The sequence below is a fragment of the Lepidochelys olivacea genome (assembly GCF_965140295.1).
Source record: "Lepidochelys olivacea isolate rLepOli2 genome assembly, chromosome: 6".
In the NCBI taxonomy this organism is placed as follows: Eukaryota; Metazoa; Chordata; order Testudines; family Cheloniidae; genus Lepidochelys; species Lepidochelys olivacea.
In genome coordinates this window covers 46,346,745-46,360,456 of record NC_140416.1, presented here as the reverse complement: position 1 = coordinate 46,360,456, position 13,712 = coordinate 46,346,745, and the positions used below count along the sequence as shown (strand labels likewise).

The following is a 13,712-nucleotide window of genomic DNA, read 5'->3' as shown; positions in this document are numbered from 1 at the left end:
AGCTAGGCATAGGGGAGTCACTACCATCCAATAAATCCACCTTCTCACCAGATGAGGCAGTTATGTGCACCTTGCCATCCTGCACAGATGACTTCAAGGCCATTCAGAATTGCAGAGCCCTTGCAGATTCTCTTGGAGGAAATGCAAGAACCTCAACATTCCTTGCTGGACATCCTCCAGATCACTCCTCAAGTCACGATTGCATTATCTATCAATGATGCCTTATTGTCACTAGCCAACATGGTGTGGCAAACACCAGCGACCATCCCACCTACTTCCAAACAGGCTAACCTTAACTCTTCGGTCATCAATTCTGTCAACAAAAGAAATGGACAGTATTGGTCTAGATCAGCCCTCTCCAACAAGGAGCTTAGGCGCCTGGACTTTCTCAGTTGTAAGAATTATTCTTCAGCCACTCTACAATTCCCAGTTATTAACTATCAGGCCTTGATGGTGAAATATGACTTCACAAATTACTTGAAATTCTCTCATTTTGTTCATCACTTGTCTCAAGAGTGGAGGGAGACATTTCAAGCTCTCATCACCAGATGAGAAGCCCAGATGATCACTTAGACTTTCTTTCAGGCTTCACTTGATGCAGAGGACAGAGTTTTGAGTTCTATAGCAACTGCTGTAGTCATGTGCTGTGTTGTGTAGTGGCTACAATTCTCTGGCCTGCCTAGGGAAGTACAGAATACCATGGCGGATCTTCCGTTTGAAAGGTTAAGCTCTTCAGTGTTGTCACGGATTGATCCCTCCACTCTCTCAAAGACAGGGCAATTTTGCAATTTCTTAGCATCTATATACCTGCAACAAAGAGAAAATACAGTCAGTCACAAACAGCTCAACAGTCTCCCTCTGTCCACTACCAAACCTCCATGAAATAGACTGAACCACGCAGAAACAGGTCAGATTTCCTAAGAAGGGGCCAACCTCCACAGTGACATCAGTCAATGGCTTCTTCTAAGTGACCGTTTTTGATGCATTGGTTGAGGGTCACACCAACCCAGATCCTTTGATGCACCAATCCATCCTTCATCAACATTATGGAGTCTGCCTCTCCCATTTTCTCCTTCCTGGGAGCTCATCACCTCTGACAGATGAAACCTAGAGGTAGTTTCAATTCCATCCAGTTCAGTTCCATCCCTCCCTCTTACACCCCTTCTGGGACCCTTCTCACAAGGGTCTCTTACATCAGGAGTTGCATTCTCTCCTGTACTTCATTGGAAAAGGGTTCTAATTTATGGTTCCCAAGAGAAAAGGAGGATGGAGACCGATTCTGGATCTCAGGATTTTAAACATCTTTGTCCACAGTCAGTGGTTCAGGATGGTAACCTTGGCAGCGATAATTCCATTTTGGGATCTAGGGGACTGGTTCATTGCCCTTGACCTCCAGGATGCATATTTTCATATAGCTATGCAGCCTTTCTACAGATACATGATTAATCCCATGATTAATCATTGGCAAAGACCACTATCCATGTCCTGACCTTTGCCCTTTCAACTGACCTGAGGATCCTGACAAAAGTCCTATCAGCCATTGCAGTCCGTCTTCATCAGATGGGAATAATTGTTTTCCCCTGTCTCAGCAACTGGATCTTGCTCCTTTCTCAAGGTATAGTTCACAACCAACAAGGCTCTATCCCTGTTCCACACTCTGGGCCTCCAACTCAGCACAGAGCAATCTCCTTTCACACCTGTACAATGAATAGAATCTGTTGGAGCCACTCTGGACTCCACACTTGCCATAAAGTACTTGCCTACGGACAGGCTTTCTCTGATGTCCACCTTCATTTGCACATGTAGCAGCTCGACGCTCACCAGCACAGCACGTCCTGCTGGTTGCCTCGGGAATTAGCTCAATTCCAGCTCTTAGAGAGTCCTCTGCTGGCCGGTATCTTGCCTGCCTCAGGCCCATGTCCCTCCTGGACCCCGGTGCCCTTTACCCCCGGTTCTTCCCCCAGCAGTAGCCCCACACTCTGGGTCCCCCTTCCCAGCAGTACACACACCCCCTATGACCACCTTGCCTCAGTGGAATTAGTGCATATCTCACATCATAGAAATCTCAAAGGTTCACCTACAGAGGTTACAGAACACTGCAGCTGACTCCCTGAGCAGGGTTTTCCTTGAAGACCACGTCTGGCATCTGAACAACACAGTATTTCAGGAAATTTGTCTCACCAGGGGCTCCTCAAAGGTAGATCTCTTTGTGATACTGTTCAATAGAAAGTGCCGGCACTTCTGCTTGAGGGGAGGGCATGCTTTCAAGTCACGGGGAGATGCTCCTCTTGGCCTTGTGTCTGGCTGTGTGCTTAGTCCCTAGTGCCATTGCTCCTTAAGTTCCTGAACAAGCTGAAATGAGAGATGAGTGTCCATCCTTAGAACACTGTCATGGCCAACATAGGTTTGGCCAACAAATTCCTGCGATGGGCTGTTTGCCTTCCTCTGACAGCAGACCTCCTGACCCAGGAATCCGGCACCAAGACTCACCCCAACATCTTGTCTCTCCACCTAAAGGGCTGGCTCCTTGACAACACTCTGACATAGAAGGAGATTGGTGTCTAAAGGTCCAAATAATGCTGCTGGAAAGCTGAAAACCTGCCACAAGGAAAACTCGTCTAGAGAAGTGGAATAGTTTCTGAGGCTGATTTGTCCAATGATCCATAATCTCCTCTTGAGTCTCTCCTCACACATATTTTCAATTACATGCTAAATTTAAAAATCATGGCTCTATCACTGACCTCAGTTAAGGTTCACTTAGCTGCCATTACAGTGTTCCACTGTCCGATTGAGGGTGAGTTGTCACTCACCCTACTGCTGCAAGATTCATTCTGTTCAACCTGTTTCCACATCTCAAAGAACCTACTCCACTTGGGGACCTCAGCTTAGTCCTCAGTGCCTCGAGGAACTTTTTGGGGACCTGTTACTTTCTTCATTTGTGCTTCAAGACCACATTCCGCATAACCATCACTTCGGCCAGATGGGCAGGAGAACTAGGAATGCTAATGGCTGATTCACCATACATAGTGTTCTATTGGGTTAAGGTGACTTCACATCCCCATTCTCACTTCCTACCTAAGATCTTATCAGATTTCCAAATCAGTCAGGACATTCAACTATCAATTTTTTACCCCAAACTCCTTAGGAAAGGAAGCCAGTCTCCATACTCTGATTCTACCTTGATAGGACTAAACCCTTTAGGGCTTCTCCCAGACTAATTATTTTGTGGAAAGAATGAAAAGGCATCCAGTGTCCTCCAAAAGTGTATCAAAATGGGATGTCAGGATGCATCCTGGCAAGTTATGAGACCTCTGGTGGGTTGTCACCCACCTAGTACAAATGGCCACTTCACCACTTAACTTACCTCCATAGTTTTATCCAAGAGTGTACCTATCTTGAACATTGGCAAGGCTGCACTGAATTAATATCCTCAACACCCTCGTCTGTATTTGAGGTACTGCTCGGAAATCTCCTAACGTGGAGCACCCATAGGGACAATTACTCAAAGAAGGAGAGTTTACTTCCCTTGTACAGTAACTGGCGTTCTTTGAGGTGTGTTGTCCTTAAGGGTGCTCCACTACCCACTCTCCTTCCCCTTTGCTTTGGGATCTTTGACTCTGGAATTTAAGGTTCAGAAGGAACTGGAGAAGCAGCAAGTTTGCCCTTCCCTATTTACCCTCACATTGGAGCTCAGGGATGTGTAGGGCACAGGTGTGGACCTGTGGACACTGCTGACAAAAATCTCCAATCAAGAGACTATCCTGACGTGGTGCATCCATAGAGACTATGCATCTTAAAGAACTCATTACTATATAATGTAAATACTATCTCCTTTTTCCTTAGGAAGTATAACATTTATGAGTAATTAAAAAAATAAATTCTGAGACCCAGTTTACCAAGAATCTGAGCCTGTTATTGGTTTAGCATCTTCAGTTCTCATTCTTTCCTGTTGCTGAGATTTATGATTTATAACATCAGTATTGCAGAAATACAGTAGTATATTTAAAGGATCGTGGTGGGGCCTTGGGAGTCATATGTGCACCTTAAGCTCTGTTTCAACAGTAGGCTCCCTGCTTCCATCCCCAGTAGTAATACCTGAGAATCACCTATGCAGGTGATTCTGTGCGGATGTTTTGGGAAGCAGAAATTGGCTTATTGTGCTATGTTCATTTTCATGGGTGTGCCATTGTCTAAATAATCTTAGAATTTAAGTTTATTCCAGAGGAAAAATGGTGAAAAAGTTAATGTTCCATTTGTCTTTCTCTTTTGTATTTAGTTTTAAGCATTGGTGAAGGTGGATTCTGGGAAGGCAGCACCCGAGGACTTGTTGGATGGTTTCCCGCAGACTGTGTTGAGGAAGTGCAGTGTAAACCAAACGAAAGCAAACCAGGTAAGTGGATACAATTCAACAATAATTTGCACAGTAACAAATGAAATGTGTCTAGTTGAGCACTGAGGTGGCCTAAATTAGAATATATTACATGGCCTTATTGTGCAACACTGGAAATTGAAGTATTAAATAAGGCTGAGCACTGGATTGAAAAAAAATAAAGATCAGTGAAGATGTATTTATTGATCAGACTTTCCTGGTCTTTGTCCAAGCCAAACAATCTTTTTCAGAAAGCACTCTACTGTAAAGTACTGGTATAGCTCTCAGGGAGAAAATGACTATAGACATTTTTTAAGGCACTATGTCATAGTTTTATTTTCTAATAGTGTGTGAAAAGTATCTCACTGGTTGATTAAGCACTTGAAGGAAATTTGACCTTTGGCCTCCCAAATTGGGATAGTGACAAAATATGTGTTAAACTGCCATTTATTATAATAATAAAAAAATCTGTTCACTACTTTGAACCTTTCATAAATTTTTGAGGATGCAGTTATAATTAAGGGTCTAAAAGATCTTCTTCATAAACCCTAGTTTGCAAAAAGTTAGTGATAGAACTAAAAAAATCTAGGGATTGGTGGAGTGAGTGCTATATTTTTTTAAATGCAGTAATCTAAAAAAAAAATTAGTAGTTTGCAGGTTTCAAATGCTGGATAATGTTTCTGAAAATTAAAACCAGTATTATTATTATATGCAATGATGTTTGGCAAGAAACGAACACATTTAGGTGCAGATACCTGTGCCCATGGTAATCTCAGTGCAGAATGAGAACTGTAATACATTTGTTACTGTGTTCAACTGCAGCTTTTGAAAAATGATACTCTTTTGAATGCCTCTAAGGTATACTCCACGTACATAGCACAAAGGCCACTTAAAAGTGTTGCTGTACTGCTATTAACCATGGCACAGAGAGCTGAGTTCTCCATTACTATGTGGCTGTGCCGTAAATAAAGCAAAGACAATTTTATTTAACCACAGTTTATGGTTCCAGGTATTACAGCATTCATGAATCAAAAATAAATTGGCTACAATATTTATTTAAAGAATAATGCACCTAATGCACCATAGCTACTTTCCCTATTTTTAAGGGAATGTGGACATGCTCATATATTCAGACTGAGAACTCACTGTGAACTATAACAACTTCCAGAGTATATTAATGATATCTAGAAGTATGGACTGGATACAATGAAATGGTCTAAATGAGCTATTAAGGTGAGTTAGATGATTGATATGTGAATTAAGAACTTCTTGAGGATATAAAGACATTACAATATAATTTTTGTACGGGCATTCATGCAAAAAGTATCAGTATTTCACAGATGATTATAGTCTGCCCATGCATAATTTGTGTTCAAGTATGACCTTTGTGTAGACAGAATAGGCTTGAGAAGGAAATGCTGAGCCAGACTGTTAAAGAATTAATGAATGCTGAAAAACTGGGGGTGTTGTAGGATTTGATTATTTTACGATGTAAAGGAAGTGGTGGGATGAGGAATCAGGGATAGGAGTTAGGGTATGTCTACACAGCCCGCAGCAGTGAAGCTCCCAGCCCGGGATGATAGAGGTCTGGGATGCCCAGGGGATTCAGGGGGCCTGGGGTCTTCGGCAGCGGGGGTCCTTCCGCTCCGGGTCTTCAGGGCACTTCGCCAAAGACATGGAACGGAAGGACCCCTGCCGCCAAACTGCCGCTGAAGACCCGGAGTGGAAGAAGTGGCGGCGGGTCCTTCACTCTGGGTGTGTTCAGCGGCACTGAAGGACCCCTCCGCTGCCAAAGTGCCCCTGAAAACTCTCGTGGGGGCTGTTGTGGGGCCCGGGGCCTGGGGCAAATTGCCCCACTTGCCCCGCCCCCCCGCCGGGCAGCCCTGATAGAGTTGGGCATGCAGGCTTGTACTAGCACTCTAAAAATAGTTGTGTAGACAGCACTTTAAAATGGGCTCTGAAGCCCACCCTCCTCCGAAGGCTTCAGTGTGAATGCTTAAATATTCATTGAGCCAGAGAGTGAGTGTGAGTGGGAATGACTTTAAAGCACAGTGGCTTGCAGGTTCTAGTTCCTGCTCCAATTAATATTTAAATATTTTGTACAAAATGCAAAAGATTGAACAGGAAAGATTGATGCCAGAATACCCTATTGCCTAGGGTAGTCACTGGGGAGATAAGTAATCCGGGTTCTAATCCCTGCTCCAAATCAGGCAGAGCGGGGATTTGAACCTGGGTCTCTCACATCTGGGGTGATCGCTCTAGCCATGGAGCTATAAGTAAGGTAAGATTTTGTCTTGGTTAGTTTTAGTAGCAATAACTGACAGGTTGTGGGCAATAAACAAAAATTTACAGAAGCCCACAACCTGTCTGTGACTTTTACTAAAAATAATGTGTGTGTGTGTGTGTGTGGGACTGATAGGGAGAGAACTGAAGTCCAAGACCCACGGGTAGGGTAGGGTGGCCTGGGGGGGAGAATAAGAGCCCAAGCCCCACTGTGGAGGGCGGGAGGGCTTCAGCACCCGCTGCTGCCATAGCCCAAGAGCTGCGGAGACCCCAGGGCCGGTGGTATCCGGTGGCTTGGGGCCCCTGCTGGCTGATATCTACAGTCCTGCCACTACCAGGGCTGAAGCTGCCACAGAGGTCTCTGAAAGGCATGGAATCTGTGACGTCCATGGCAAAGCCTTATTCTTATCTATAGAGTATAAGGGCAGTGGTAGTACCATCACCACCACTTCTCTTGAGAAAGGATTGACCTGATTTTAGGCACCTAACTCCAAGAGAGGGCTCGTAGCTGTGAATCCTGAGCAAAGATAGGTGCCTCTCTCCAGCCCAGATTTAGGGTGCCTAAATCCCTTTGAGGGACAACCTCTTGTAATGATCCACAGGTCTCAAACCCAGGCCAACAGGATTTATGTGAGAGGCCACATTCCAATCCTCCATCTGGCAGCCCGCTGGCAATTGTTTACCTAGGACCCAGTGTGAGGGTCCATCCCTGAGGTCCAACAGGTGGAGTTCCAGAGTGGGCTATTGGCCCACTGGCCCTACTTAAGCCAGCAGCAGGAACAGGAAGCTGTTCAAACAACTGGGCTCCACTCTGCCCTGCCTGTGCCCCCACCCTGATTTCCAGGCATCTGACTTGTGATTTTGATCTCTAGTTTGTCTGCTGCTTCTGGCCTCCTGGTATCCTTACCGAGAAGAATCTTAACTCCTGTCTCATGACTGTAGACTCTCACTCCAACTACTAGGTCTGGTTGCTCATGGCCCTGTTACCCCTCTCCTTGGCATTTTCTGCTGGCTAGTTTAGGTGGCTTCCTGTTCAGCCTGCCGGCTTTTATGAATCCCATTGTTAGGTGCCTAACTCTCCCCATGCATTGTATAGTGAGCCTAGGAGTCTAACTTGGGGCTGTGCATTCTACTAGGCAGAAGAGCACCTAGATTCAGCGTTGAAATGCTGTTTATTTAAGTCTCCTTTGTGGAGCTAGCCCTAAGGTTCTAGTCTTGCAACTGGATCTATGTGGGTGGACCTCTATGGCCTTGCAGAACCTGCTGAAGCCACCCCATGTGGGTTCAGGAGTCCATCTATGAGTATGCAGTTGAAGTATTGGTGCCTATGCCGTCCCCATCTTTACACTTCCTGGTTCATCCTGTTTTTTCTCTCTTTTTGATTATAAGTTCTTTCAGGGCAGATACATTGTCTTTGTTTATCTACTGCACTGATGATATGACATAGGACATAAGACTGGAAGGAACCTCCTGGGTCATTGAATCCAATACCCTCTTATCACTGTTATATTAATCCTGTTAATAAATTTATTAAGTACCATCTTAAAATTAGTTAGGCGGTTTGCCTCCATTATTCCTGTTGGGAGGGTGTTTCAGAACCTCACTCCTTTGATGATTAAAAACCTTCTTCTGATTTCCAACCTAAATTTGTTCATAGCCTGTTTATACCATTTATTCTTGTGCCAACATTGTCCTTTAACTTAACTAGCTCTTCTCCCTCCCTTATATTTACTTCCTGATGTGTTTATAGAGTGCAATGATATCCCGTCAGCCTTTGTTTTGGAAAGCTAAACAATCCAAGTTCTTTTAGGCTCTCTGTTCCCCGATCATTCCAGTAGACCTTCTTTGCACTTGTTCCAGTTTGAATTCATGTTTCTTGAACATGAATGACCAGAATTGTTTGCAGTATTTTTGGCAATAAATAATCTTTAAATATACACTTTTCTCTTTGGGAATGGAAAAATAATTTGATAAACATAATGGACAAATTTTCTATAATTCCCTGTGAAGTTGTGTACTCACATGTGGGTTTTGTAGGTAATTTTGAAAACAAACTCACCCTCTTGGAGTCTGAATGAACAAATACTTCACTGTGTAATACTTAATTGTGTAAAACACTATATGTTGGAATTATTCATAGTATTCAATCAGTAATGACATGAGGGGCCACCAGTGATGAATCAGAAAAATGTGATATGTTAGAACAGTATGATTACTGAAGTATGGCAGGGTATGGTAAGTATTGAAAGCAGTTGATGACTTAATTATCATATGCAGTTATTTCATTTCCTTTCTGCACATGAAACAAATGCAGTGTAAGCTGACTGCTTTACAGGCAGAACTCAGTCAATACTCCCTGAAAGTAAAAATGCAAAAATCAGATAGGAAAAAAGTTAATAAGCATGGTGAGAGGATCACTTGGTGAAAGGATTACATTAATTCTATTTTCTGGGACTGTTTAAAGGACATCAGCTATGAAGTGTCACAAACCTGCACAAGTTGTGAGAACTCACACCATAGACTGTGCAAAGTAGCAGAGATTTCATGCCAGTTCTTTAGAAAAAAAAGATTCTCACGGTGTCCCATATTGCACTGCAGAATTCAGCACTCTTTTTTTCATCCACTAGCACAGTAACTGATTTTTTTCATAGCATTTTCTATAAATGGGATCTCAGAACATTTCTTCAAGTAACCTGTGTTAGAAGAAGGAGCAGGCTGACCCAGAGGCGGATTTGAGTAGATGAGATTCTTTATTGCGGTACTTGTTCCCCTGGACCCAATTGTCCAGTAAGCACTGGATTAATTACATCACACTCTTTTTATTTAAGTTAATATGTAACACCTACATACGTTACAACACCCCCAAAACCCTTACTAAGTAATAGGAACACCCATACTGTTAGTATGTCCACCCCTTTCCATTGTTCGCAGCATTACACATGTCATACAAGCATTTTTACCTTGAAAATACATTTCTTTGCAACAATTTGTTGCCATAAATCTCCCTTAATTTGCAGTTCTCAGGGGCGGGAGGAAGGGGCCGTGATCCAGGGCTCGCTTATGTAGCTGGGAAAGGAGGGGTGGAAGAGATAACACTTCTTTACCCTTCCTTATCCTTTAGATCCCCACATTTTTTATGCAGCTGCAACACTTAACAAGGAGAAGGGAGGGGAAAGGGGTAACACTTCATTTATTAAGCGAAGGAATAGTGCGTGCCGCTGCCTACTCCCTGATACCATGCCAGCACACCAGCGGTTTATTGTTATACTTGACCTTAAAATATCCCAACAACCTGCCTTCTCCATTAAATTTAAATAATAATGTTTAATAATAGCTGGTCATTGGCATGCCACAAATGAGCGAAAGAGAGCTGATTTGTGGAAAAACAAACTGCAATTAAACATTACGTTCTCAATAAAATGGTATGGGCAGATCGTTCTTGCCATGCTGATATAAAATCTCCCTCCTACAGACAACATGTTCACACCTTGGGCAGCCATATTACTATTGAGACCCTTCCATAGGAGTGGACTTGGCATTGTGAAACCCCCAATGCTGCCTGTGACTTTTTTCTCTCTCTCATGTACCATAGCTGGAGGTCTGCCCCAGTGCAAGAACTGTCCTCAATGACTCTCGCTCAGATTAACACAATCTGATTAACACACCATGACATAGCTCTTCCCAGTTATTCCCTCCCTGCGCTATGGCCCATGGTTTTTGTGAGGGTCCCCAGAACAGTGGGTCTTGAAATTTATACCCCATTGAGATGCATGAGGCAGTTCATCCCTCATAGAGCTATCGGCTCGGACTATCTGCACACTTAGGCAGATGTCACTGCATTGGTTACACTTGAGTCATGTTTTTAAACGGTTTTTCACTATCATGAGACCTGGAAAATGTTTTTAAAATGAAAATTCAGATTTGTCCTTCATCTCATGTTCTATGCATCAGTGGGAAGAACCCTATTAATTCTGTTGTAAACTGGAAATGGGGAGACACAGACCCCCTTGCCTCTGGTTAGCAGACATAGCATGAGCTTCAACCATCTCTGTAATTGTCTAAAGATCAAAGAAATGATTGATGTGAGCCATTAATATTTTCCATCATAAAAACACCCCACAGGTCAGCTCTGCCCTTAATCCCAATACAATATAAAATGTTGACATGCTGAAGATTTATCTCGTATACTCCATATCCATGGCCACATAAAGTCACGGGACCCCTTCATCAACCTTCTCCTGGTACTGGCCAAATTGGCCATGTATCAATTAAGGAGGAAGGGGTTAGATTGGGGGTCGGGTGGGGGTAGGTTCATGCAACTGGGACAGTGGACTTGTCCATTCATGTGTCCAGGCGGAGTTCCTCTGGGTGCCATCCACTAACTCTCTGGGCTCTTTCTAGGAGTGGGTGCTGTCACCAGTGGGTCTGTTTGGTGTCCCCCTTGGTACCCTGAGTGTAAATCTATGTTCCTCACTCCCATCCCTATTTTTTCATGTGTTGTCCCTGGAATCAGTTGATCTCTTTTTTTTTCCTGGTCCTTCCCCTCTGAATGGGGGGTGGAGGGGGGCTGAGGGTGTAGAGGCCCTTTTAGTTTACTAGATGGATCCCCTTTGTGCATCCATCACATACTTGAGGACCAAATAGGCCTAGATGGAAAAAAAAAGAATGAGGGAAAAAGGGGAAACTATTGGGCACACAGTTCTTCTGGAATGACGGGGGGCACACACAACCGCTGGCAGGGAGGATTGGGGGACCTTGGGATGGGGAAAAGGAGGAATTGGGAGAGCTCGGGGGGGTGGGGACAGACTCAGAGCCCCTGGCATGGGAGGAAGGGGGAACAGAGAGCTCCTGGCATGGAGGTCGAATGGGGGTCCTGGTATGGGGATAGGAGGAGATGGGGGGCACCAAGAGCCCCTGTCATGAGAGAAGGTGGTGGGATTTGAAGGGAGTCACTGAAATAGAGGGGGATGGAAGTGTAGAACAGGTGGAGCAATGAACCTGGCCAACAGAAGCAATAAAGTATATGACCCTTTGGTATATAAATTACTTAGTATTATATGAACTTTGGTAGTTTATTAAATAGTGAGTTTTTTCTATGAAGGTCCTGAAAACAATTTTGTCTGTATATAAAGGTCTGTTCTACATAAGAATATTAAATAGTACCAGAAGCAAAATGTACACTTGCAATACTATATGTGGATGTCAAGCACTATACACAGTAATCTTATGCAAGGATACTGTACACCAGTCTTGTGACTTGAAAAAAAAAAAAGCTTAGGAATATGATTTAAACCACATTTACACAAACTATTGGTGTTAACTTAGAACTGTCCTACATTAGAACATGGAAAAAATCTTTCATTCTTTCATATCTGGATAGACTAGGAGCAGTGATGTGGGTAAGGGGACTAGATTGGAGGTGCGTTGGCAAGCTAGTCAACAAAAAAGCAGCTGATTTAACAGCTCAGTGCACTAATGTTCAAGCAGTTCTGACAACCCTCTGTAGCTGAGACTGTAGTATCAACTCCATCTTTGCCTCAAGTAATGAGAGTTTAATGAATGAACCTACAACAGTAAGTTTTTGCATCTTAGCCTAGCTCGACAAAGCAATTGTTTTCTCTATGATAATAAACAGCAGTTTGGGAAAGGGTTTCTAGTGAATTCACTGCTTGTGAACTGGGTTGACAGTATAGGTAATGCAAAGCCTCAGTTTACTTACCTACCAGATAAAACATTGAACAGTGTATGCTTCCCACTCAACCCTGCCAATGTAATCATCTCTGATTGAGCGAGTCTGTACAGGTGAGAAAAGTATCCACATTTATTCAGTCACTAGTCTTTCTAGTGAGACTTTAACAAAAGTGTCTGTTATGATGGTAATATTTGTGAGGTAAAACCTGTCCACTGCAAGATGAACTGAGACCACCAACCTGTTTTCCACAGTTTACTTAACATGCCTCAAAGTACACTGGTTTTCTTTCACTAATGACCTGAGTTAAGTTCATAGGTGTAACCTAGAAGTCTGAAGATTCTGTTTTCCCTGAATAATCTCCTAATCCATCCAATTCCCCTGAACATCATAGAATTATGTGAGGATTAAGTCTTATTTAGAAGGAAAAAAACTCAAACGAACCTAAGCCTGTGGCTTCTGAGAAGCAAAATTTAGGCCCGCAAATTTTGTTTTTAAGCATACATCTGAATTTTAATGTCAATTATATCTTTTAACTCTGTACATTTTTATTTGTATAATTTTTGGGCTGTCCCTACTTCTCAGCTGACATGCACTTCAACCTTTTCGCTCTGATTTTCACGGTTGCTAAGAGCCACTTAGGAATGTCTCTAATCAGCTGAAAAAGGGCAGTACAATTCCCTAAAGAACCGAAATAAACTAAAAATAAATATGAACTAAGGAGAAATATAAAAACAAAATCAAAGAATAGGCTATCCTTTGGACATTATACTCTTCGAATAGAACTGGGATTTTTGCAGTGGTGAGTCAGTCATGTAAGCATGCGTCTTCCCTTCCATGATTCTTTCTGCTCCTTTTCTGTATGTCCACCAAGCTTCTGTATAGAAGAGTACAAACTCTTCAGTGTCTCAGAAAATCCAAATGCAGTTGTGCTATTTTCATGCTCCTATTAATCCTGGGCTTTGGCATTTTCCATTAATCTTCCCATTTTATCTAATTTGCAAAAGTAATCTTTAAAGTGTGGGATCATCTGGTCATGGCAGCAAAAATGCAGATAGCAAGCATACATATAAAATATGTAAAACTGCCTTCTGAGCTGCTGCTTAGAACAACGAAGAAGGTATGAGGGTGATGTAATGTCATCATGCCTCAGTGGGTCACAGCTGAGAATACCAGATTCAGGATAAACAGACCAGACGTACCCCAAACTCCTGGTTATTCTTCCATACGATATACCAATCCAGTAACAAAAATAAACTTCTGTCTCACCATGCTGGTTAACAAGAAGTTAGAAATGCAGTCTCCATAGGTATCCCAGCCCTTGTTTCACCACCCAGACACTAGACTTAATGATGAGTGGTTATTTAAAAC

At 43.0% G+C, this 13,712-nt stretch overlaps 1 protein-coding gene across 1 annotated transcript in view; it reads left to right on the top strand.

Moving 5' to 3' along the window:
• SHANK2 (SH3 and multiple ankyrin repeat domains 2) overlaps positions 1-13,712 on the top strand; it is a 618,929-nt gene that overhangs the window by 304,238 nt on the left and 300,979 nt on the right. The window contains exon 16 of the mRNA XM_084631101.1: positions 4,277-4,390. Coding sequence (XP_084487227.1) covers positions 4,277-4,390 — 114 coding nt within the window. The remainder of the gene's footprint in view (positions 1-4,276; positions 4,391-13,712) is intronic.